A 21,852-nucleotide genomic window follows, 5' to 3' on the forward strand; every position below is an offset into this window, starting at 1 on the left:
GGTGAGGGAGAAGGTGTTAGAAACTATTTTTTTTAAGATTTTATTTACTTATTTGAGAGAGTGAGATAGCGAGAGACAGCACAAGCAAGGGGAGAGGGAGAAGGAAAAGCAGACTCCCTAAGGATCAGGGAGCCCAATGGATCACCTTGGGATCATTACTTGAGCTGGAGGCAGGCGCTTAACCAACAGAACATCACTCAGGTGCCCCAGATAGAAACTACTTTAAATAAAGAGGTACTACCCAGTATTAAGTATCAAATTCTGTGTATAATAATCAGCGAATACATGCACAAAGGTTAGATGTGGGTAATCCCTGAAGCAACATAGCAAAGCTCTGAAGTTCAAATTATGACCAGTAACTTAGAACTTCTAAACACTAACTGATGAAATCTTTGAAGAGAATCAAGTCCTCCAGCACAAAATCTCTACACCAACACTCTGTGATCTAGTCCCTCAGCTTCATTATAAATGTCTTGCTCAGATGACAGCAGAATTACGTATTTCATTTGAAGACACACTCTTAGCTTCAGTCAAGTAAGTATGGCATCAAAGTACATTTTTAGTTAAAGAAGGGATATTCTGGCTCCCAATTTTAGGAACAACTTCTCAAGTGACCAAATGTTAATACAGATTTTTTTTGAGAGAAAGAGACAGAGAATGCAGCACGGTACAGGGGAGGGGAGGCAGTGCAGGGAAAGAGAATCTCAAGCAGACTCCTTGCACAGTCCTATGTAGGGCTCGATCTCCCGACCCTGAGATCATGACCTGAGCCAAAATCAGAAGTCAGAAGTTCAACCAACTGAGCCTCCGCCAACCCTCAGGTGCTCCAAGAGAGCTCTTAAACTACCACTTAAGATTGGCACTTAGAAAGAACTAACCACCTGGTTTTTCTTCTACGTGGTCAGTTTCCGCAGATGCCTGCAGTTTGCCAGATCTTCTAGTCAAAGACGAGCTTCTCTTCTTTTCTGTTTTTTCTGGAGATCGACAGCAAAAGAATATCATTTTTTAGAAATTATTTAAATATATTATTTCAGGAGTCAGTCACTTCTCTTTCCAAATATTTTTTACCTTCTCTACTCTTGCTTATAAATCTCACATAGAGATTCTACATCCCCAAACTTAAAACTAGTTTATTCTAAGTTATTTGGAAAATAAATTAAGAAAAAAAAGTTTTAACTTTTTCCTCCTAAGTTTTAACTTAGGACACTTAGGAGACACTAATAATGACCAATCTAGCTACTCTCTAACACTTAGAAGGAAAATGTCGAATACTACCTGACAAATCAATATTCCCAAACTGGGAATATATAACCTTTAATTTTGGACACAATCCATGACATCTATTACTAAACTAATGTATACTTTAGTTATAATCGTTACTTTTTTAAACAAAAATGATCATTAACATTTGGCACAGACGTCACAATTTTAGCAACCTAATGAAAAACATGGTTTGTGTAGACACTTTCCCATTTCACTTGAAATACTCTGGCTCAGGATACTGAGGAGTGTCTGTTTAAAGAATAACTTCTCTTTTGGGAACCTATAAATTAAACTGGGGACCTGTACATATTGACAACATAGCATCATCTGAAAATGCCTGAATTGATAATGTAATTGAACAGCATGACACAGAGGTATAATCAATTCAATCGTGTGATTAAATCACATATCCTTTATTTTCATACTGCAACAAATGACAGGATATTGTGAACAGTTATTTTGAGTCAGCAATGAGCAGAAGAAAAATAGGCAATTTGAATCAGCCAAGCTTTAAAACAGAGCTACTTAAAATATTACAGGGTATTAGATTATGTACTTCATTTAAGCATGAAATGTTCATCTCTCTGGATCAAACAGGTTTCATTTCAATTTGAAGAGATTTTACAAAGGTAAGCCACTGCCAATACAGATTTTATTTTCCCTGACATCATTAATTAAAACATTCAGTGTTTCAGAGTGTGCAATATACTATACCTTTAAGTACGTTATTTCACAAAGTATCTTCTATACATACTTTCTTGTATTAAAAACTAGTAAAAAATCATTTAAAAAATTACTTGGAATTGCTCTTTCAGTGCAATTATTATCCTGAAATTCATTACCTGTTCCTCCTCTTTACAAGTCTCATTAATAATACAGCAAGAGGCCTATTAAGGAAAGCATACTAGTATTTTCTCATTATACTAAAAATGTCATACATGTCTGCAGAAGCAATATTTGCTAACTCCTCAAAGCAATTAGACAGTGAAACAGAGTGAATGCTTGTGAAACAATTAAGATATATCAAAATGAAAAATTATATATATAAAAGCAAAGTATATAAATATAACATTGTAATGAATGCTATTTAATTTTTCTAAAAGATTGTATCAGTGAATAAATTAATTTTATTATATGATAAGTAAAGCACTAGAGAAAACCTTCCCACATTAATCTACAAATAAACCCAGGCTACACATAAATGTTCTGGGAAAGCCTATCAAGGGTTAGGGTGGTAAGTGCATCGACTTTTGTTAGCATTAAAAGAAAAAAAGACTGACAAAAAAAAAGACTGACCCAAGACTGACAAAAAGTCTCTCAAGCTCATCAATGGAAACTCAGAGTCCTTCCTAAAAGTACAACTAACATAAGTATGAACAAAACAAAAATCCCTTTCAACATTTTAAAACTGTAATATTTAGATAAAAATGAAAATCTTTCCCACTAAGTTAACTACTGCTACAATTAATTACACTTTAAATGAGATCCAGAACTTCTGCTGCACTGCAATTTTATAGCATTACTCAAAAATAGGTCAAGGTACCTACTAATACAAAAAGATCTTTAAATTCAAACCATAATTATGCCCTTATTTTTTCAATTCATAAGGCACAAAAGTGGGAATGATGTGGAATATGTTTGCCATGTCTTCTCGCCAAAATCACTTCCATTTTTGCCTCTGGAAAGGATTTATTTATTTATTTTTTGGATTGATGGGTATGGTTGCCTAATCCATTTCAATCATCAGTGAGAAAGAAGCACCATGTGCAACAAGTCAGAAATGATCACTGACAGGTAGGTGAAGGATTTTTTTAAAAAGGAACACTAATTAAAAGGGCAAACACCAGAAGCAAGACATATTTAAAGTAGTCATAGTAGTCATTTGCTTTTAAAGAACACCACATTAGCACTATGAAGAGTTCTAAAGTGGAGGTTAGCAATGCTTTCTTTGCTCATTGAACACGGGACCACTTTCTTTGAAGGAAAACATAGGCTTATTACTGAAAAGTACAATTTCAACATCATGACCTGCTTATCAAATGACCAAAATATAAGCCATCAATAAGCATGATAGAGTGAAAAGCACTGAATTTCTTAGGGTCTTAACTATAAAGCCAGGTAGGTAATTACATTTGCCTGTCACCTTTACAAGGCTGTCATAAGTAACAAATAGGACATATGTGAAGCAGATCAACCTGTCCACTGCTGTATATATGCTAACATTTTCCTTAAATGAGGTGATATTCATGAAACTTAATAAAATCCAAATGACCAATCTAGCTACTCTCTAGAGGAAGGATTTCACTTACCGGTTAGGTAGAAATATGAATTACTTTTGTAATAAATTACTGAGCCACTTAATGGCAATGTCTTTTGGTTAAAATATGTTTCAGTTTGGGCCACCTGAACTCAGCAAATCCATCTGATTCATATGCAAATCATGAAAAAAGGATTAATACTGATGAAAATACAAAATAGTAATGACCATCTCTGCTGTAAAACAAGGTGGTTCTCTTCTGAAAATAAATCTAAATGTTCCACCATCTAAAGGGTAAGTGGTACTAAGAAAAGATATAAAAAGAACTTATGTCATTGGTTTAAAATTCAGTAGAATACATGAAATAACTACTTACTCTTGGCGATAGAGTTCTGAAGACCTGCAGATGACAAAGACATTTGTTTGTGTAAACCAGAAGCCCTCTGCTCAAGTTTTTCAGTTGATACGGAATCTTTATTAACTGAGAAAAGATACAGAATTTACTATATTCCTAAAGCATCATTAACTGAAATAAAGTGAGTTCATGATGCAGTTTGACAGAGTACACGCATTAATTAGATGCTCAATGTTCCCTGTCATTCCTCACAAATGATATAAATTTAAGTTTTATGAAACTGTAGAATTATATTCATCTACAGGAAAATTTATGGTACCCTCCACAGTAAACGGGGCAGACTTAATTTATTTTTGAAATATTCATTAGATAAAGCTGTATAAAGCTTAATTATTAATCATTTTTACAGAGATTACAAAATAGGAACATAAATGAACCTAAAGGTTAACAATTGTATTAATTACCAGTTTTAGTCTCAGAGTTCACGGCTGTAGAGCCCTCCCAAGACCATCTTTTTTGATGACAATCGACACGGCTGCTCCGTTCCAATGTTCGATAGAGAACAGCTTTGAACCTCTCCTATTTAAAATAAATGCCAACAAATTTTTACATATTAATTTTGTCAGTATAATTTAAATCTGTGGGTTAGAAAACCACCCCATTATCAAATTTTTGTATCATGCAAAATGTTGAGGAGGCATCAGGTAATAGTTAAAAATAACTGAAGACCAAACAAACAAATAATTGAAGACCATGTCTCTAGTATCAATCAATGTCTATGCTTCTCTTCAATAACAGGCTTTAATCTTATGAATATGAAATGAGGAATGGACTGTGCTTCCCTCTTTGCTTATATCATTAGGAAATTTAGAACCAAATTTGTAGCTCATTTCTAGCAACTAAACAAAAACCAGGTAGTGCTTTTTTTTTTAATGTATGCTAAGCATACTTATGTTTTAGCATTTTCTGCCATCAATTTTCCCTTGCGATTTATCCCCTCAATCATTTATTTTATTTCCTGGATGCGATATGTGGGGTTTAAATTTTTTTTTATTTATTCATTTGAGAGGGAGAAGCAGACTCCCCATGAGCAGTGAGCCCAAAGTGGGGCTCAATCCTAGGACCCTGAGATCATGACCTGACCTGAAGGCAGATGCTTAATGGACCAAGCCACCCAGGAGCCCCTGTGGTTCAGTTTTTTATTTTTTATTTTTATTTATTTTTAATTTTTATTTATTCATTCATTAGAGACAGAGACAGAGAGAGAGAGAGAGAGAGAGAGGCAGAGACACAGGCAGAGGGAGAAGCAGGTTCCATGCACGGAGCCTGATGTGGGACTCGATCCCGGGTCTCTAGGATCACAACCTGGGCTGAAGGCAACGCTAAACCGCTGAGCCACCTAGGCTGCTTGTGGTTTGTTTTTTTTTTTTTTTTTTTAATACACCTTAAGGGGTGCCTGAGTGGTGCAGCCAGTTAAGCGTCCAACTCTTGATTTAGGCTCAGGTCATGATCTCAGGATCATGGGACTGAACCCAAAACTGGTCTCTGCACTCTACATAGAGTCTGTGTGGGATTCTCTTTCCCTCTCTCTCTGCCCCTCCCCCCAATAAGTAAATAAAACCTTTAAAAAATAAAATTAAATACACCTTAAATTGTTTGTAGAATGAGGCAAAAAAAATCAACTTACATATAAGTGAAATCTATGCCAGAATAATCTATAATAACCATTTATAACATCTTTAATTCTAGTAATAAAGTTAAAAAAAGATAATTGATGTGTTTGTCTTGACCTCAACTTTAAGTTTTCTTTTTTTAAGTCATTTCTGCACCCAATGTGAGGTTCCAACTCAAAAGATCAAGAGTGCATGCTCTTCTGACTGAGCCAGCCAAACAGCCCCGGACCTCAACTTTAATCGGACCTCAACTTTAATCGCAAGGGCTCAGGATAATAGCTATTCAATTGTAAACACCACACTGTGGCAAAACAATCCCACTGCCAGAAATGAGGGGCATGCATAGTTTTCCTTTCTGATATTTCAAGTCCTCGTGATATAACAGACCATGGACTATACTCAGGTAAGCAAATCAACTGCAGGGCCAGGAAGCTTTCTACTCTTCCCTGACAACTGTTTCATAGCAACATCATCCTTACAATGCCCCCACCATTTCTCTGAGAGAAAAGATAAACATACAAGGAAAATGGAGAGTCCTCCGTATCCTCTCAGGAGAAAAGCAACTGCAATTCTTAAAATGTATCTAATGGCAATATTTTAAAATTATATTTTCCAACAGAAAATAAGGTGCTCAAATTACTAAAAACCCAGAAAGTATAATCAAGACTGAAAACAGTAATTCATCTTGTGTTACTGAAACATTTGTGATTCCTAAGCATTCTATCCCCCTGCTTCCAAATGCACTGGCCCTCTGTCCTCTCAGGCTCCCCTTGCACCTGTGGCTCCTACAGGTCTCCTCAGTACTCAGCCCTCTTCAGTACCACCTCCTGCTCTAATAAATTATTCTCTTTTTCTATGTGCAGGCTGCTCACAGTGTCCCATGGACCCTTCCTAGTCTGTCAGGGTCCACCCCTACCCCATCACACTAGTTTTGTGAGGTTGGTTCTCTTTTGCCCCTTTTCTCTTTGTCCTCCTGCTTCTTTTCTCCCACTGCACCCCTGGCTCCCTGCCTCTCTGCAGTGCCATTTTGTTATGTTTTCTCTGGGTTCTCTCTGAGGTTCTTCTTTCTCTAAGATGGTCTTTTTCTCTCTCAGTCCTTGGGAGTCTCTCCTCTCCAGGGACCCTCCCCCACTCTGCAGTGTTCTGCATTACTTTCTTTCAGTCTATTAGTTCAGATCACTCTATGTCTGGCCTTTATTCTCTTCACCACAGAAGTCAATTAAAGAGCTTTCACAAAGGAAGATGGTGATAGAAATCCTGGATAGGAGCTCATCAAATACTGGAATATGAAAAAAACAGCATAAACAGCCACAGAAAAAGGTAGAGAGAGAGAGAAAAAAAATGTAGTGGACCATGGGTGGGGAAGAAATGGCATGCAAACAGTCCTAGAATAAGGAAGATACACACACAGGGCAGGGGCTGGGGGTGAGGCATGTGAGAGCAATCGTGTGCACAAGGAGGAAGAGAGAGCACCAGAGAAGCCTCATGGGGATAAATGGAATCAAAAAGAATATTTAAGGGTGCCTGGGTGGCTCAGTAAGTTAAGTATCTGATTCTTGGTTTTGGCTCAGGTCCCAATCTCATGGATCCTGAGATTGAGCCCTGTCATGGGCTCTGCACTTGGCAGGGAGCCTGCTTGGAGATTCTCTCCCTCTGCCCTTCCCCCAACTCATGCTACTCACTGTCTTGCGTGTGCTTTCTCTCTCAAAATAAATAAGTGAATCTTTAAAAAAATAAGAGCAATAGAGATGCCTGGGTGGCTTGATTGGTTAAAGGTCTGCCTCAACTCAGATCATGATCTCAGGGTCTTGAGATCAAGTCCTGCGTTGGGCTCCCAGCTCAGTGAGGAGTCTGCTTCTCCCTCTCCCTGCTGTTCTGCCTACTTGTGCTCTCTCTGTGTCAAATAAATAAAATCTTTAAAAATAAAAAATAAATCAAAAAAATAAGAACAACAGTAGAAAAGCAGGAGAGATAAAAACACGCATACGGAGAGAATAGGCAGAAAGCCCAAAGATGGAGAGAAAAGCTAAGACAATGAGGAATGAAAAGTGAGGCGCCTCTGGCAGAAAAAAGGTCACAGTCAGATGGAGAACCTGAGACAAATACTGAGTTAGGGACACTTGAGAATCAGTGGAATAAAGAAAAAGAAAGAATGCCAGCAAGAAAGAGGATGGTGGGGCAGCCCCGGTGGCGCAGCAGTTTAGCGCCACCTGCAGCCCAGGGAGTGATCCTGGAGACCCTGGATCAAGTCCCAGGTCAGGCTCTCGATATGATGCCTGCTTCTCCCTCTGCCTGTGTCTCTGCCTCTCTCTCTGTCTCTATGAATAAATAAATAAAATCTTTTTTTAAAAAAAGAAAGAGGATGGTGTCCCAGAGAGCATGGCAGATTCACAAGGAGTCAAGGATCCTCAATGTGAAGTAGTGGAATGACCTACAGGAGTAAAATCTGGTGTTGGAGTCAGACAGAACTGGACAGATAGCCAAATGCCCAAGTATGGACACTCGAAAGACCAATTAATTGATTGAAGGAGGACAGAAGGCAGTGACTCATACCGACAGCATCAGACAGCAAGAGTCCAGGAAGGTAAAGAGAGACACAGGGCCACAGCACAGCAGGGTGGAAGAGCACACACAGGAGAAAGGCAGAGGAAGCCAGATGGGAGAGCAAGTGCTGTCATCTGACCAGCATGCACTCAAGCAGTCAGAGGAGCTGCTGTGAGAAGTAAGATGGGGGCCTATTGGTGGCTTTGTGAATACTAAGGCCGCTGGGATGGAGCTCAGAGCAAACCCTGGGCTGCAGGCACCTGTGGGCCACATCCCAGACAGCAGAAGGGCTCTCTTCCTGGGCCTGCAAGGCTCCTTTTGATCTCAGCTAGCAGTTCAAAACTCAGAGATCTGAGAGGACAGGGCCAAAGAGGCTCTACCGCTGAAGGAAGGAGAGAGAACTAGGACTGGGTCCTTTGGTGGTAGCAGCAGTGGGGGAGGAGGGTGGGCAGGAAAGGCGGTGAAGGACTAAGAAAGAAGTATTCCAGTGCCAGGCAACACAGCGTGGCATCTGATTAACAGGCTAGGAAACATGTACCGTACCCTTTCCTCCTGTAGTTTTTGCTTCCTTTTTTCTTCAGCAGATATTCTCCGTTGCTCATCCTTTTCTTTTTGTTCTTTCAGCTTTCGTTGTTTCTCCTCCATTTGCCTCTCATATTGGATCCTGGTCTTTCTTTCCTTCTCAAGGATCTGGGTTTCTTTGTTGGCTGAAATATTTCAAATACATTTTCAAGGTATAAGAGCCAAGAAAATATTTAAGTTTTCCACAGTACTCACAAAGGAGAAAGTTAATATATCTCCTCTTTCTTAAAAATAACACAACCTATAAAAAAGTATTTTTTAAAGATTTTATTTATTTATTCATGAGAGAGACAGAGAGAGAGAGAGAGAGAGAGAGAGAGGTAGAGACACAGGCAGAGGGAAAAGCCCGATGTGGGACTTGATCCTGGGTCTCCAGGATCACACCCTGGGCTGAAGGCAGATGCTCAACTGCTGAGCAACCCAGGCGTCCCACATCACAAAAATCTAACTGAACCTTAATCACAGCAGCTTTTCAAATAGATAGTTGGCCCAAGTCAAACTTCCACTCTATTTTCCCAGTCCTGGTGGTCCCCCAACTTCTTTTTTTAAAAAAATTTTATTTATTCATGAAAGACACACACACAGAGGGAGAGAGAGAGAGAGAGAGGCAGAGACACAGGCAGAGGGAGAAGCAGGCTCCATGCAAGGAGCCCGATATGAGACTCGATTCCAGGACCCTGGGATCACGCCCTGAGCTGAAAAGGCTGATGCTCAACCGCTGAGCCACCCAGGCGTCCCAACCTATAAAAAATTATATAAGTGAACGAGAATGGCCACTAAGCCACTAAAGAATCATTTGCACTGGGTGTTCATTTAACCCAGATAATGGAGATGGCCTAGATGACCCTCATAATCCTGTCCAAACTAAAATTCCATATTAAAAACAAATATTTTGGGGATCCCTGGGTGGCTCAGCAGTTTGGCACCTGCCTTTGGTCCAGGGCATGATCCTGGAGTCCCGGGATCGAGTCCCGTGCCAGGCTTCCGGCATGGAGCCTGCTTCTCCCTCTGCCTGTGTCTCTGCCTCATTCTCTCTCTCTGGAGCCTGCTTCTCCCTCTGCCTGTGTCTCTGCCTCATTCTCTCTCTCTCTCTCTCTCTCTCTCTCTCTGTCTATCATGAATGAATAAATAAATAAATAAATAAATAAATAAATAAATAAATAAATGAAAACCTTTACTATCATTTAAAAACAAAACAAAACAAAAAATTATTTTCAGGGTGCCTGGGTGGCTCAGTAGGCTAAGCATCTGCCTTTGGCTCTGGTCATGATCCCAGGGTCCTGAGATAGAGATAGAGCCCAGAGCTGGGCTCTCTGCTCAATGGGGAGCCTGCTTCTCCCTCAGCTCTGCCTGTCACTCCCCCTGCTTGGGCTTTCTCTCTGTGTCAAATAAAATAAATAAAATAAAAAAATAAAATAAAATAAAATAAAATAAAATAAAATAAAATAAAATAAAATAAATAAAATAAAATAAAATAAAATAAATAAAATAAAATAATAAAATAAAATAAAAAATAAAATAAATAAAATAAAATAAAATAAAATATTTTCTTTCATGTGCTATTTCCACTGATTTGAGCTGAAGTTAAACCCCATCAAGATTAACACACTACAAACATTAAAATAAAAATTTAATAGAAAACACATGCCCAGGGATGCCTGAGTGGCTCAGTGGTTGAGTGTCTGCCTTTGGCTTAGGGCTTGCCTTTGGCTCAGGGCTTGATCCTGGAGTCCCGTATCAAGTCCCACATCGGGCTCCCTGCATGGAGCCTGCTTCTCCCTCTGCGTATCTCTCTCTCTCTCTCTGTCTCTCTCATGAACAAATAAATAAAATCCTTAAAAAAATAGAAAACACACAGCCAGAATGCTTTTCTTCCTTCTTCTTTCTAAGGTCTCATCTATACAGACCACATTAAACATGCCAGTTTTACCACATTATGGTACAGCATGATGTTTTCCTATTTCAAATTTCCCCTCACTAAAGCCTGGAAAACATCTATGCAGTTCTAAAATACTCTCCTGAAGAGTTCCAAGAAGAAACAGCTCCTCACTGAAACAAAGACAAATGATCTCCATTTGAATAAAGCTGATCACAAGTTTTGTCAGGGAATTTCAAAGACCAAAGAAAAATGCAGTAGTTGAAAAAATCATTCTCTCTTTTAGATCCTAACTTGCACTGGAGAAGCCGGTTACGATTATTAGCAACTTCATTTTCCTTTTTAGAGTCATTTTTATTGAAACCCTCATTCTGCTTGTTTCTACAAATGTTGAAGTTTTCATACCTCAGTTTTCAGAAAATTAGAACTAACAGAAACTACCACTTCAAAAATTAAGCATTTTAATCAAATATTTTTCACAAGCCTTCTTTATCTGTCTTAGTATAATTACTGAATCCAGGGGCAGTCCCGTTGGCTCAGCAGTTTAGCACCGCCTTCGGCTCAGGATATAATCCTGGGGACCAGGGATCCAGTCCCATGTCAGGCTCCCTGCCTGGAGCCTGCTTCTCCCTCTGCCTGTGCCTCTGCCTCTCTCTGTCTCGAATGAATAAATGAATGAATGAATGAATGAATAAATAAATAAATAAATAAAATCTTTTTAAAAAGTTACTGAATCCAATATAATTCATCCTAGAAAAAATGTAAACTATGATATAAACAGATCAGGAAAAGTAAGTAAAACCACTTTGGAAATACATAACCTTGACAGAAAATTCATTCATCCTGATTTTTTTAAAATATTTTACCTTCTTGTTGTCTCTTCTTTTCTTCTCTGCGCTCCTTCGCCAATCTCTGCTTCACATCATTTTTAAGTACGGATCCATCGATGACTAAAAACAAAAAAGAATATAGTAAGACATTAATAGATCAGATTTTCATGATGTGGCACTTTGACATATGTCAAAAAGTGTTCTAGAAATTACACCTGGTCTAAATGTTGATCTTATATTTGAGGACTGTGATGGAAGAGAGCAGAGACCACTCTGATTCCGTCTTTCTTCGGCAAGGGCATGAGCTGCAGCAACTAGAATACAGGGAAGTAAAGGGAAGGGATCAGATACTACAAACAGGTAACACAGAGGAAGTAAAGCACAAGCAATTTTCCTTGAAGATAAAGGATAGTATCTTGCATCTATAAGGCAAAAATCATGACATAATCCAGGTCAACAATAAAAAGACATACTGAGTACTTATGATGTTCAACTCTTTAAGAAGGAATTAAAGCTGTTTACTGTGGATGTGCCAACCTATCTGTGGACAGAGAGAGAGTTGTTAGTGGGAGTGGTAGCACGAGCTTGTGGATGAGTAGGAGCTAATGATTAATAGCTTTCAAAAATGCCTCGGACAGGGACGCCTGGGTGGCTCAGCGGTTGAGCTTCTGCCTTTGGCTTGGGGCATGATCCTGGGGTCCCAGGATCGAGTCCCACATGGCACTCCACTCGAGAAGCCTGCCTCTTTCTCTATGTCTCTCACGAATACATAAAATCCTTTAAAAAAATTGCCTCGGACAAGACATTACAGCAAGTACTAGAAAAACTGAGCTGGCACAGAACTGGAAAAACTGTTTCGCCATAAACTGAGAATTTAGAAAAGACTTGGTGCTTATGGATCTGAATTTGGAAGCAGAAGTATCGACAGGTCAGCAGTGAGATCCTCAGAGATTAGCCCCGATATTAAAACGTACATTTAGGGATGCCTGGATGGCTCAGCAGTTAAGCATCTGCCTTCAGCCCAGGGCGTGATCCTGGGGTCCTTGGATCAAGTCCTGTATCAGGCTTCCCACAGGGAGCCTGCTTCTCCCTCTACCTAGGTCTCTGGCCCTCTCTCTGTGTCTCTCATGTATAAATAAATAAAATCTTTTTTTAAAAAAAAAAAGTACATTTATGGCGCGCCTGAGTGGCTCAGTCGGTTAAGCATCTGCCTTCAGGTCAGGTCATGATCTCAGGGGCCTGGGATCCAGTGCCATGGTGGGCTCCCTGCTCAGCAAGGAGTCTGCTTCTCCCTCTCCCTTCCCCCTACCCCCGCTGGAGCTCTCTCCTGCTCACACTTTCTCTCAATAAAGTCTTTAAAAACAATTTAAGTACATTTATAAATTACGTAGACATGGGCTTTTCTATCCTGGCTGCATAGGGTTACCCTAAGTTGCCTGCCTTTCCCCACCCCCAGTCTCTGGGGTGGAGGCCCAGGCATTTCCAGTTGCTAAAAGCTCTATTCTAATGCAGTGAAGGTGGAGAAGCACCCAAGGAATTTCCATTGACATAGTATTATTCCAGGTAGAAAAATATCAGGCAAACAAAGATAAATTTACACATGCCTTGTAAAACAGGTCCAAAAGTGGCAAATAAACTTCAATAAGGATAAAATAAAATACAAGATTAGGGGAGCACAATTAGAGGGAGAGTAAGAAAAAAAAATGCCAGGATGATACATACACCAATTATCATATATTCCTGAGCCCTTGAATTCCATGTATGGTTGTATCTAAAATGCCCCACAATGCTGGGCATCTTCAGGAAGGATCTGGAGATTAACAGTGAAAATTCTCTACCCTTGTGAAAGCACAGGAAATATGCCCCTGGGATACCACATACAATTGTTTTCTATATATCAGGAAATAATATAACAGCTGAAGATGGGCAATTAAAATAATCAAAGGAACAGAGTGACTGTCATTGTCCTTGTCATCCATTGACTTTGAGATGTTCCTTGCTACTGAGGAAAGATATCTGGGAGTCATTTTACAGAGTAACCTTGAAAGTGACATCATAATTACTGCCATAGGGACCACCATCTCAAAAAAGGAAAGAGTCACAGGACTCTTAATGTCCAGGTGGTGTGTTTGAGCCCCACCGTGTGTACAGAGATCATCAAAAAATAAACTTAAAAGATAGCATGTCTTAAATTACAGTTTCCTATCATTCAGAGATGTCTATGGTGGAATGGCTACTTGGAAAAATCTTAAGCTATTGGAATACACATTCAAGTTGTAGAAGCTGCCCAGGATTTTATACTTGGGACTCTGGGTACCAGACTTGAGAACCTTTAAGTTTTCTCCAGCTCTAAAATTCCATGATCTGACTCAATCTTAGTAGCTTTTTCTGTGTTTGTTGAAAGTATTCTAAGTAATTTATCATAAACCTAGAAATCACTTGTGAATCTGGAAAACAAGAAAGGTGATAAGCCAGTGGCAAAGTTTCTTATGCTCATCTGGTTGAAATATTCGCATATTATTTTAAAACAATTAAAATATAAAACACATGTTTTGTTAAAAGTGTATTTCTTCAGTGCGCTACAATCTTAGCACAGTCCTAGGCACAGAAAACAATTCAATGAATATACATAATTCATGTACCCAAAGAAGTTATTTATTCAGGACAATGTTTTAACTCTTGGTGCCTGGTTCCCAGCAGGAAATGAAATGGACCAGATTAATAGAATAAAAAAAAGCAACTGTCACAGTGGCATTTAATTTGCCACAAATTGGCAAAACATTTCAATGACTCCTTGTCCCCCTTCAGGAAAATGCTGGGACCATGAGGGCAAATCTAGTTAAGCTGGTACTGTGTGAAAAGTCTAACATATAATATGTGAGGTTTTCAATTCCTAATATGAAATGGGCAGCAAGGAGGTCAGTTAGGGTTCTAGGTTAAGCCCTTTTTGCATGACTAAGGTTTTGGCTTGAAATATTGTGAATTCAAGCGACTGTCTCATACAAGATCATAAAACACAACATTCAATACCCAAAAATGCTTTCTTTTGGGGGGGGGTATTGTCCAGAATGCTGGTTAATTTAAATGACTGAAATAAACCAGTGGCAGGGAGCCTTACTTACAAGCAGTAAAACAATCCGAATTTACTGTAAATTCTTCCTAGGTGAAGCAAAATAAGCTAGAAACAGAAGGGGTTCGCTTCCCAAGTAAAGATCAAGGTGTACTTGCTTCTGATACACTGGGGAGTTGCAGTATCCTAAGTAACAGAAAGCCTCCCAAACGCAGTCAACTTTCCAACTGCAAATTTCTAAGGATTTCAATATAATCAATTAAAATCGTTTTATTCAAGTTCTTAATAGGGAGCTAGTCTGAGAACAGCACGTAACCTCTCACCGAGCGAGAAACACCTTTTCACTAAGCTAGCGGAGCAGTCTCCTGGGCCAAGCAATGCGCTGCCAAATTCTATAAAATTAACGATGGGGGGCGGGGGCGGGCGGCATTTTGGCGGTGGGAGCAGTTTAGGAAAAAGCACTTTCAAGTGCTGCTTTCCGTTCATTGCAGCCTAGGGTCTGCTAGTTGTCCCACGGGAGGTGACATCTTGGCGAAGTCATGTGCCACAGCAGGCAAATCAGAAGGAGCTGAGAAGCAAGTTTCTTCCCAACTTTCAAAGCAACATCCCCCCAAGGCTCCGTCCTCACCGGACCTTGACTGGGAGGGTGCGGGATATTAAGCCCTTGGGAGAGGGAACGAGTGCGACTGTGGGAGAGGATGTGACCGCTAGCGCCGCGCGCAGAGGGAAAACTCCCGGCTCTGCGCCTGGAAGGGCTGCCCCGGCGCGCGGGGTCTGGGCGGGCGCCCGCACATCCCAGACCCGGGCGCGTCCTTTCTGTGGCCGCGCGGGCGTCTACCGCCCCCCTAACCGCCGGCGGAGCTCAGGACCGTCTGTGGGGTCCCGGATCCCAGGCCCCTCCACCCCCCGCGCCCGTTAGTTCCCTCGCGCCCCGCCCCCGAGGTCCGGCCGCTAGCGGCGACCGTTGGGCCGTTGGCCACAGGACTTCTGCCGTTGGTGATGCTGGCCGGCCGTCCCCCCCAAGCCTGTCCCACAACGGTTCCCTGTCCCGTCTAGGGGAACTCCGTGTCGCGTGAGGGGTGGACCGGACGGCGCGAGGCCACCCCGGAGTAAAGTTTTCTGGCACCCTCTGCACCGCCACAACAGCCCCGGGTCCGCGAGAAGCCCGCATCCCGCACGGGCCCGGGCTCCCCCGGGAGCCTCCGGGCCGCTCACCCATCCGTTCGCGCAGCCCCCTGAGGGATGTGCTGCCGCCGGCGCGCTCCGCCATCTTCGAGCCGCCGAGTAGAGAACCTCTGGAGGCGCTGGGGACCCAGTGCGCAGGCTCCGGCGTGACCGTCTCGCCAGCCTTGGTGGCGGCGCCGGGGGGGCGGGAGGAGGCGGGGTGGGGCGGGGCCCGAAGAGCAGCCGCGCCCTCCTGGTCCCGCAAACTCTGCAGCGATGCTCCCTAGGCACCACGTCCGGACCTGGAGGGCAGGGACCTCCTGGGGCTAAAGAAACCCTCCCCTGCATTCCTTGCTTTCCCACATTCTGTGCGGGGAGCCATCCAACATTCCTTTATTCCTTTTATCCCAATCTACCTAGCAATGCAGTTAAGATTCCTTCCTTCCTTGCTTTAGCAAGCATTATACTGAGCGCCTCCTGGGTGCGCTTGTATCGGGAGTTTACTACTCTTTCAAACACTATGGAAGGGTCCAAGTTACAGGGAAGAGGCCCAGAGACAGGTTGAGGGAGTGAGAGGCTCTTGCTAGGGGCCCAATCTAAGAGTACAGCCTTTTTTAAAAATTGCTGCAAAATAAATCATGACACTCTTAGGTCTCAAAGTTGCATGAATTATCTCTAGGGTGTTTATGGGTCTTTACAACGAAGGAGGGCTTACTGGCATATTAATCTCTTAGGTTTTGGAGGAGAGGTCCTTCAAGATTGCAAAATGTTTTTCCCATTCACAAGGGAAAACAATTCACCTGACGCATCACTTCCTGGGTGCTTGCCTATACAAGCTCGAGTCACCCCTGTTATTAGTGTGATGTAGCACATGGTTGTACCAAAGCAGTTTATGATGAGGCCATAGGTATGGGACAGGAGGCCACTTGTGGGACGTGCACTTTGATGAACCCACCGCATTTCAAAATTACATGGGAGCTGTAAAATGGAAGAAGCTAGTAACAGCAAACATTTATTGACTCTATGTGCCAGGCACTGTTCTGCATTACCATATCTATATTCATTCATTTAATCCCCCTTGCTACCCGACAAAGTAGGTACCATTATCACTCCCATCTCATAGATAAGGAAACTAAAGCAGAGAGAAGTTAAATTATTCAGTCACGTAGTTACTATCAGAACTGGAATTTGAACCCAAAATGTCTGACCAGTAGTCTCTTTGTGCTTAGCCTTAAGCGATATTGTTTCATGAAAGTGGAGATTTATGTAGATACAGTTCACAAATGATTAGCATCCAGAATTCATAAAGATCTAAAAATACATAATGAAAAGACAATCTCCAAGAAATGAACCAAAGGCATAAACAGGTCTCCCACAGTAGAAAAATCACAAATGATCAATAAACATATGAAGAAATCCTCAAACTCTTTAGCAGTCGAGAAAATGCAAATAAAACCCACAAGATATCATGTTACACATACAGATTTAGTCAATTTTTAAAAATGGACAATAAGTGTTGGTAAAGTCATAGATTAATACTGGGGATGGAGGGGAAAAAATACTGGGGGTGGGGGTGGGGTAGGAGTGGGTTGGGAAAAGTTCGGCATTATAAAGTACCCAAAGCCCTGCTCCTGCATATACACAGACCAATGTTGTGCATGATGCACAAGATGGTAGCCATGATTGTTAATATGACACATGTGTGATTTAGGCACCAGCAAAGCACATACACATAAACTCAGCTTTGATGAATTTACCTGGAACTTCACAAACAGACAATGTAGAAAAGTGCAGTATCACTTTTATATCTCCAGCAAAAATGTTCAAAATGTTGAATCCACTGTGACATGTTGAACCCATCTACTAACGTGGAAAATTCAGACAAATCCAGATTGTGGCATACTCTATGCAACAATTGGCCTAGATGTTTCAAAATGTTAACATCATGAAAGATTAAAAGTAAACATCAGGGCAGTCCGGGTGGCTCAGCGGTTTAGCGCTGCCTTCAGCCCAGGGCGTGGTCCTGGAGACCCGGGATCAGGATCTCAGGATCTCAGGATTGAGTCCCACGTCTGGCTCCCTGCATGGAGCCTGCTTCTCCCTCTGCCTGTGTCTCTGCCTCTCTCCATCCCTCTCTCTCTCTCTCTCTCTCTCTCTCTCTCTCTCTGTCTCTAATGAATAAATAATAAATATCTTAAAAATAAAAAATAGGGACACCTGGGTGGCTCAGCGGTTGAGCACCTGCCCCTGGCTCAGGGTGTGATCCAGGGTCTCAGGATTGAGTCCCACATCAGGCTCCCTACCTGGAGCCTGCTTCTCCCTCTGCCTACATCTCTGCCTTTCTCTCTCTCTGTCTTTCACGAATAAATAAATAAAATCTTTAAAAATTAAAAAAAAAAAAACATCAGAGAAGTGTTCTGGATCAGAGGAAGCTAAAGAGACTAATGTGAAGCACAGTCCTTGATTAGAAACTAGATCTTTAGGGCACCTGAGTGGCTCAGTGGTTGAGCATCTGCCTTCCGCTCAGGTGGTGATCCTAGAGACCCAGGGATCAAGTCCCACATAGGTCTCCCTGCAGGGAGCCTGCTTCTCCCTCTGCCTGTGCCTCTCTGCCTCTCTCTCTGTGCATCTCTCGTGAATAAATAAAACCTTTAAAATATATATTAAAAAAAGATACTAGATCTTTAAAAATAGCTTTAAAGAAAAAAAATAGCTTTAAAGAGCATTCATTGTTGGAGCAACTGGGAAAATTAGAATATGAACCATGTATTAGATAATACTGTATCAAGGTCAAACTTCTTGGGCATGAGAATGATACTGTGGAAAATGTCCTTTGTCTTAAAGAAATAAATGCTGGAGAGTTTAGGGGCAAGGCATTTTAGTGTCTGAAACTTACTATCAAGCAGTTCAGAAGAAAAACCAGAGCAAATATCACAAAATGTTAAAAATCATGGCTCTAGATGGTTATATAGATGTTTGTTTTACTATTCTTTCAGCTCTTCTGTGGGTTTGAAATTTTTCACAATAAGATGTTGGAGAATTATTTTTTTCAATTTAGAAAGTGTGGTCTCAGCTGACTTGTAAATACCATCACTTTGAATAAAACAAAATTTGATTTGAAAATACATATGGGGAAGCACCCTCCTTGATCTTTTCAGCATTTAGAGCCTTTAAATGCCTCAATCCCACCCAGGTGTGGTGGGAGGGGGCAGGGAGGAGGGGAAGTAAGAGGTCTACAGATAAAAAAAACTAATATAGGCAGTATTTTCTGGGAGCTGGGTGAGTAATCAAATGTGTTCCAAGAGCTCAGAGAGATGAAAAATCACTTCTGGTTAGGGTATTCAAAGAAGCCTTCATGAAGAATTGGCACTTATTTCTGAACTTGAGGACCAAAAGAGAGCAATCACACCTTCATCCCAGCCTGTGGGGGGCCACATCTTCCCATTTTTCAAAGTAGGCTGGAAATCTGGATTTCATATTATTTTAATTTTTTTAGATTCATTTATTATTTGAGTGAGAGAGCGCATAACTGATTGAGCCACCCAGGTGCCCCTGGAAATCTTGATTTTAATGTAAAACCTCTTATTGTAAAAATGATGGCAACATTAAAAGCTTTGGAAAACACAGTGCAAGGCAAATAAAATGATCAGCTATCTCATCAGTGGTCCACTTTCCCAATTGTCTCCTTTTCTATGTTTGAATAAAAATCCAGGCAAGGTCCACACATAACATAAGTCTCTTTTAATCTTCAGATAATCCTTCTTTCTCATTCATTCCATAGGTGGAGTCACTCTAACTTCCAGACCACCCACTCTGCGTCTGGCAGGATGGAGAGAGACAGAGAAGGAGCCCCGCCCTCCATTGATTCCTTGGTGACTATTAGAGGTCAGGGCCTCCCTTAGAGGTTTCCTTGGGACTAGAGCAGCTCTCTAAGGAGCCCCACAAAACTGTATATTTCTCAGAAAAATATTGGAACTAGATAGTCTATTCTTCTGGAGCCAACCCAGACTCAGCTGGGAAAGAACGCAGGTGGCTCCTCTCCTCCTGTGTTTGGAAAGTCTATGTTCCCCAGTGAGCAAAAAAGAACTGCAATGCTGCTCACTTTTTTCCCTACTTGGTTATTTTCCACCCTTAAAACTGACACAAGCAGGAAGAACATTCAGAAACAACAGTCACAATAGGTGTAGGGTCTGTCCTATTTTTTCCTACAAAATGATGAAGCTTTTAAAAGTTGAATTCACATGTAATAAACACTCGGTGGACTTACCAAGTCTAACAAATTTGCCTTGAAACTGTCACCATCACAGCACTGAACTGTGCATTTTAAGCTTCACAGCCATGAGATGGCTCTTCCTCTCCATCCATGAATTACCTGTCAGATTGACCTATCAGGCACACAGAGGAGGCAGGGATCTAGTTCCTTCACCTCTCATTTCTGACTCTTACCTCCCCATCTGTTGTTGCAGCTTGGCTGTGATGCAGTTGGGGGGTGGGGGGTAGTGAGGTTTCATTCTGGACTCCTCTCTTGCCAAATCTACTCACATTTTCTTTTCTTTTCCCAAATCTTCACTTTTTCCCCCCTCCTTAGTAACAGGCATACCTCAGAGTGGTCATTTCTCAAAGCTTTCCAAGCTCTAGAATTCCCACCCTAGCAGCACTCTCCCCCACCTGTGCTCTGACCATTCACAGACCCCCCCACCCCTCTTCCCCCTTTCTCTTTGCCTAGAGAACCAGGATGATCTTGCTCTTTGTACCTTCTCCTTTTAAGGGAATCCCTGGCCCTTCCTGGGGTGGTCTGAGGGGCTGATTGTCATGGCCTGAGTTCACCAGGGTGGGGGCAGTGAGCTTCTGAGGAAAGGAAGAAGAGGCCACCACTCTGGTTTGGAGGGTATTTCCCCTCCAAACTGGAAAATCAGACAAACTTCAGAGGGGAAAGCTGTAGTGGCAGTGGTGGCCTGCTACTCAGAATAGTAGGTGAGTCTTGGATACTTAGGGTGGATAGTGAGAGCTGTCATTTGTCCAGTGTCTACCCAATGGCAGGTACTGTGCTAAATGCTTTGCATGGATCACTTCACATAATTCTCACCATAATTTTATGAGATAGCCTCTATTCTCATCCTCATTTTAAGATGAAGAAGAGGGCAGCCTGGGTGGCTCAGCGGTTTGGCGCCGCCTTCAGCCCAGGGCGTGATCCTAGAGACCCAGGATGGAGTCCCGCGTCGGGCTCCCTGTGTGGAGCCTTCTTCTCCCTCTGCCTATGTCTCTGCCTCTCTCTGTGTGTGTCTCTCATGAATGAATGATAAGGTCTTTAAAAAAAATAAGATGAAGAAGAGTGAGGGGTTGACTAATCTGCCCATGGTTAGCACAACTAGCACGTGGTGGAGCCAGCACTCAAGTCCATGTACATCTAGTAATCCTTCCTCTGTGTCTCACAGTTTAGAAGATGATGATCTCCAGTCCACTCTTAATTCCTAGCCTTTGTCTTCCAGTTTTTCATTGATCCAGTCCCCATACTCAGGCTACTGAGCCTTTTCAAAGCTGCACTTTCTATAGTTGGCAGTCTTCCTACAACTACATATCCCAACCCAGGTGTCTGTAGCTGTCATAAGCCTTTAATAGAATTTTCCCAGGGTACCTGGGTGACACAGTCACTTAAATGGCTGACTCTTGGTTTCAGCCCAGGTTGTGATCTCTGGGTTATGAGATCAAGCCCCACCTGTGTCGGCTACTGGGCTCTGTTGCACAGAGCCTGCTTAAGTTTCTCTCTCTCTCTCCCTCTGCCCCTCCCTGCCATGTGCTTTCTCTCTAAAATAAATAAATTGTTAAAAAATTTTGACTCAGACTCTTAAATAAGAAATCATTGGAGGGACACCTGCATTGCCCAGCGGTTGAGCATCTGCCTTTGGCTCAGGGCCTGATCTCGGGGTCCTGGGATCGAGTCCTACGAGTCCCTGTAGGGTGCCTGCTTCTCCCTCTGCCTATGTCTCTGCCTCTCTCTCTCTCTGAGTGTCTCTCATGAATAAATAAATTAAATATTTTAAAAAGAAAAAAAGAAACCATTGAAAATGGGTGTCTAATATAGGTCTTGCAGTGGAGATCAACAGGACTCCTCTTAAGCAGCTTTCTTCTAGATAGGCTCAGCAGAGTCAACATATGCTGAGTACTCAGGACTGGATTCAAAATGCATGTGTAAAAGGAAATGTGCCCAATCTATTGTAGTCTATCTTGCAATGAATGT

At 41.8% G+C, this 21,852-nt stretch overlaps 1 protein-coding gene across 13 annotated transcripts in view; it reads right to left on the reverse strand.

Annotated features, from left to right (window-relative positions):
• Nucleotides 1-21,852, reverse strand: part of MAP7D3 (MAP7 domain containing 3) — a 59,646-nt gene that overhangs the window by 16,334 nt on the left and 21,460 nt on the right. For 4 of the 13 annotated variants that reach the window (XM_038588415.1, XM_038588413.1, XM_038588424.1 and 1 more), the window contains exons 1-7: nucleotides 15,666-15,807; nucleotides 11,596-11,694; nucleotides 11,417-11,500; nucleotides 8,636-8,799; nucleotides 4,340-4,454; nucleotides 3,897-4,001; nucleotides 879-974 (exon numbers count right to left, since the gene is read on the reverse strand). In XM_038588415.1, the coding sequence (XP_038444343.1) occupies nucleotides 879-974; nucleotides 3,897-4,001; nucleotides 4,340-4,454; nucleotides 8,636-8,799; nucleotides 11,417-11,500; nucleotides 11,596-11,694; nucleotides 15,666-15,720 (718 nt within the window). In that variant the 5' untranslated portion in view covers nucleotides 15,721-15,807. Of the gene's footprint in view, nucleotides 1-878; nucleotides 975-3,896; nucleotides 4,002-4,339; nucleotides 4,455-8,635; nucleotides 8,800-11,416; nucleotides 11,501-11,595; nucleotides 11,695-11,853; nucleotides 11,922-15,665; nucleotides 15,808-21,852 lie in introns of those variants that run through there. The other 9 variants (XM_038588421.1, XM_038588417.1, XM_038588420.1 and 6 more) reach the window with 7 other exon arrangements.

Source organism: Canis lupus, chromosome X, assembly GCF_011100685.1.
Source record: "Canis lupus familiaris isolate Mischka breed German Shepherd chromosome X, alternate assembly UU_Cfam_GSD_1.0, whole genome shotgun sequence".
Lineage (NCBI taxonomy): Eukaryota > Metazoa > Chordata > Mammalia > Carnivora > Canidae > Canis > Canis lupus.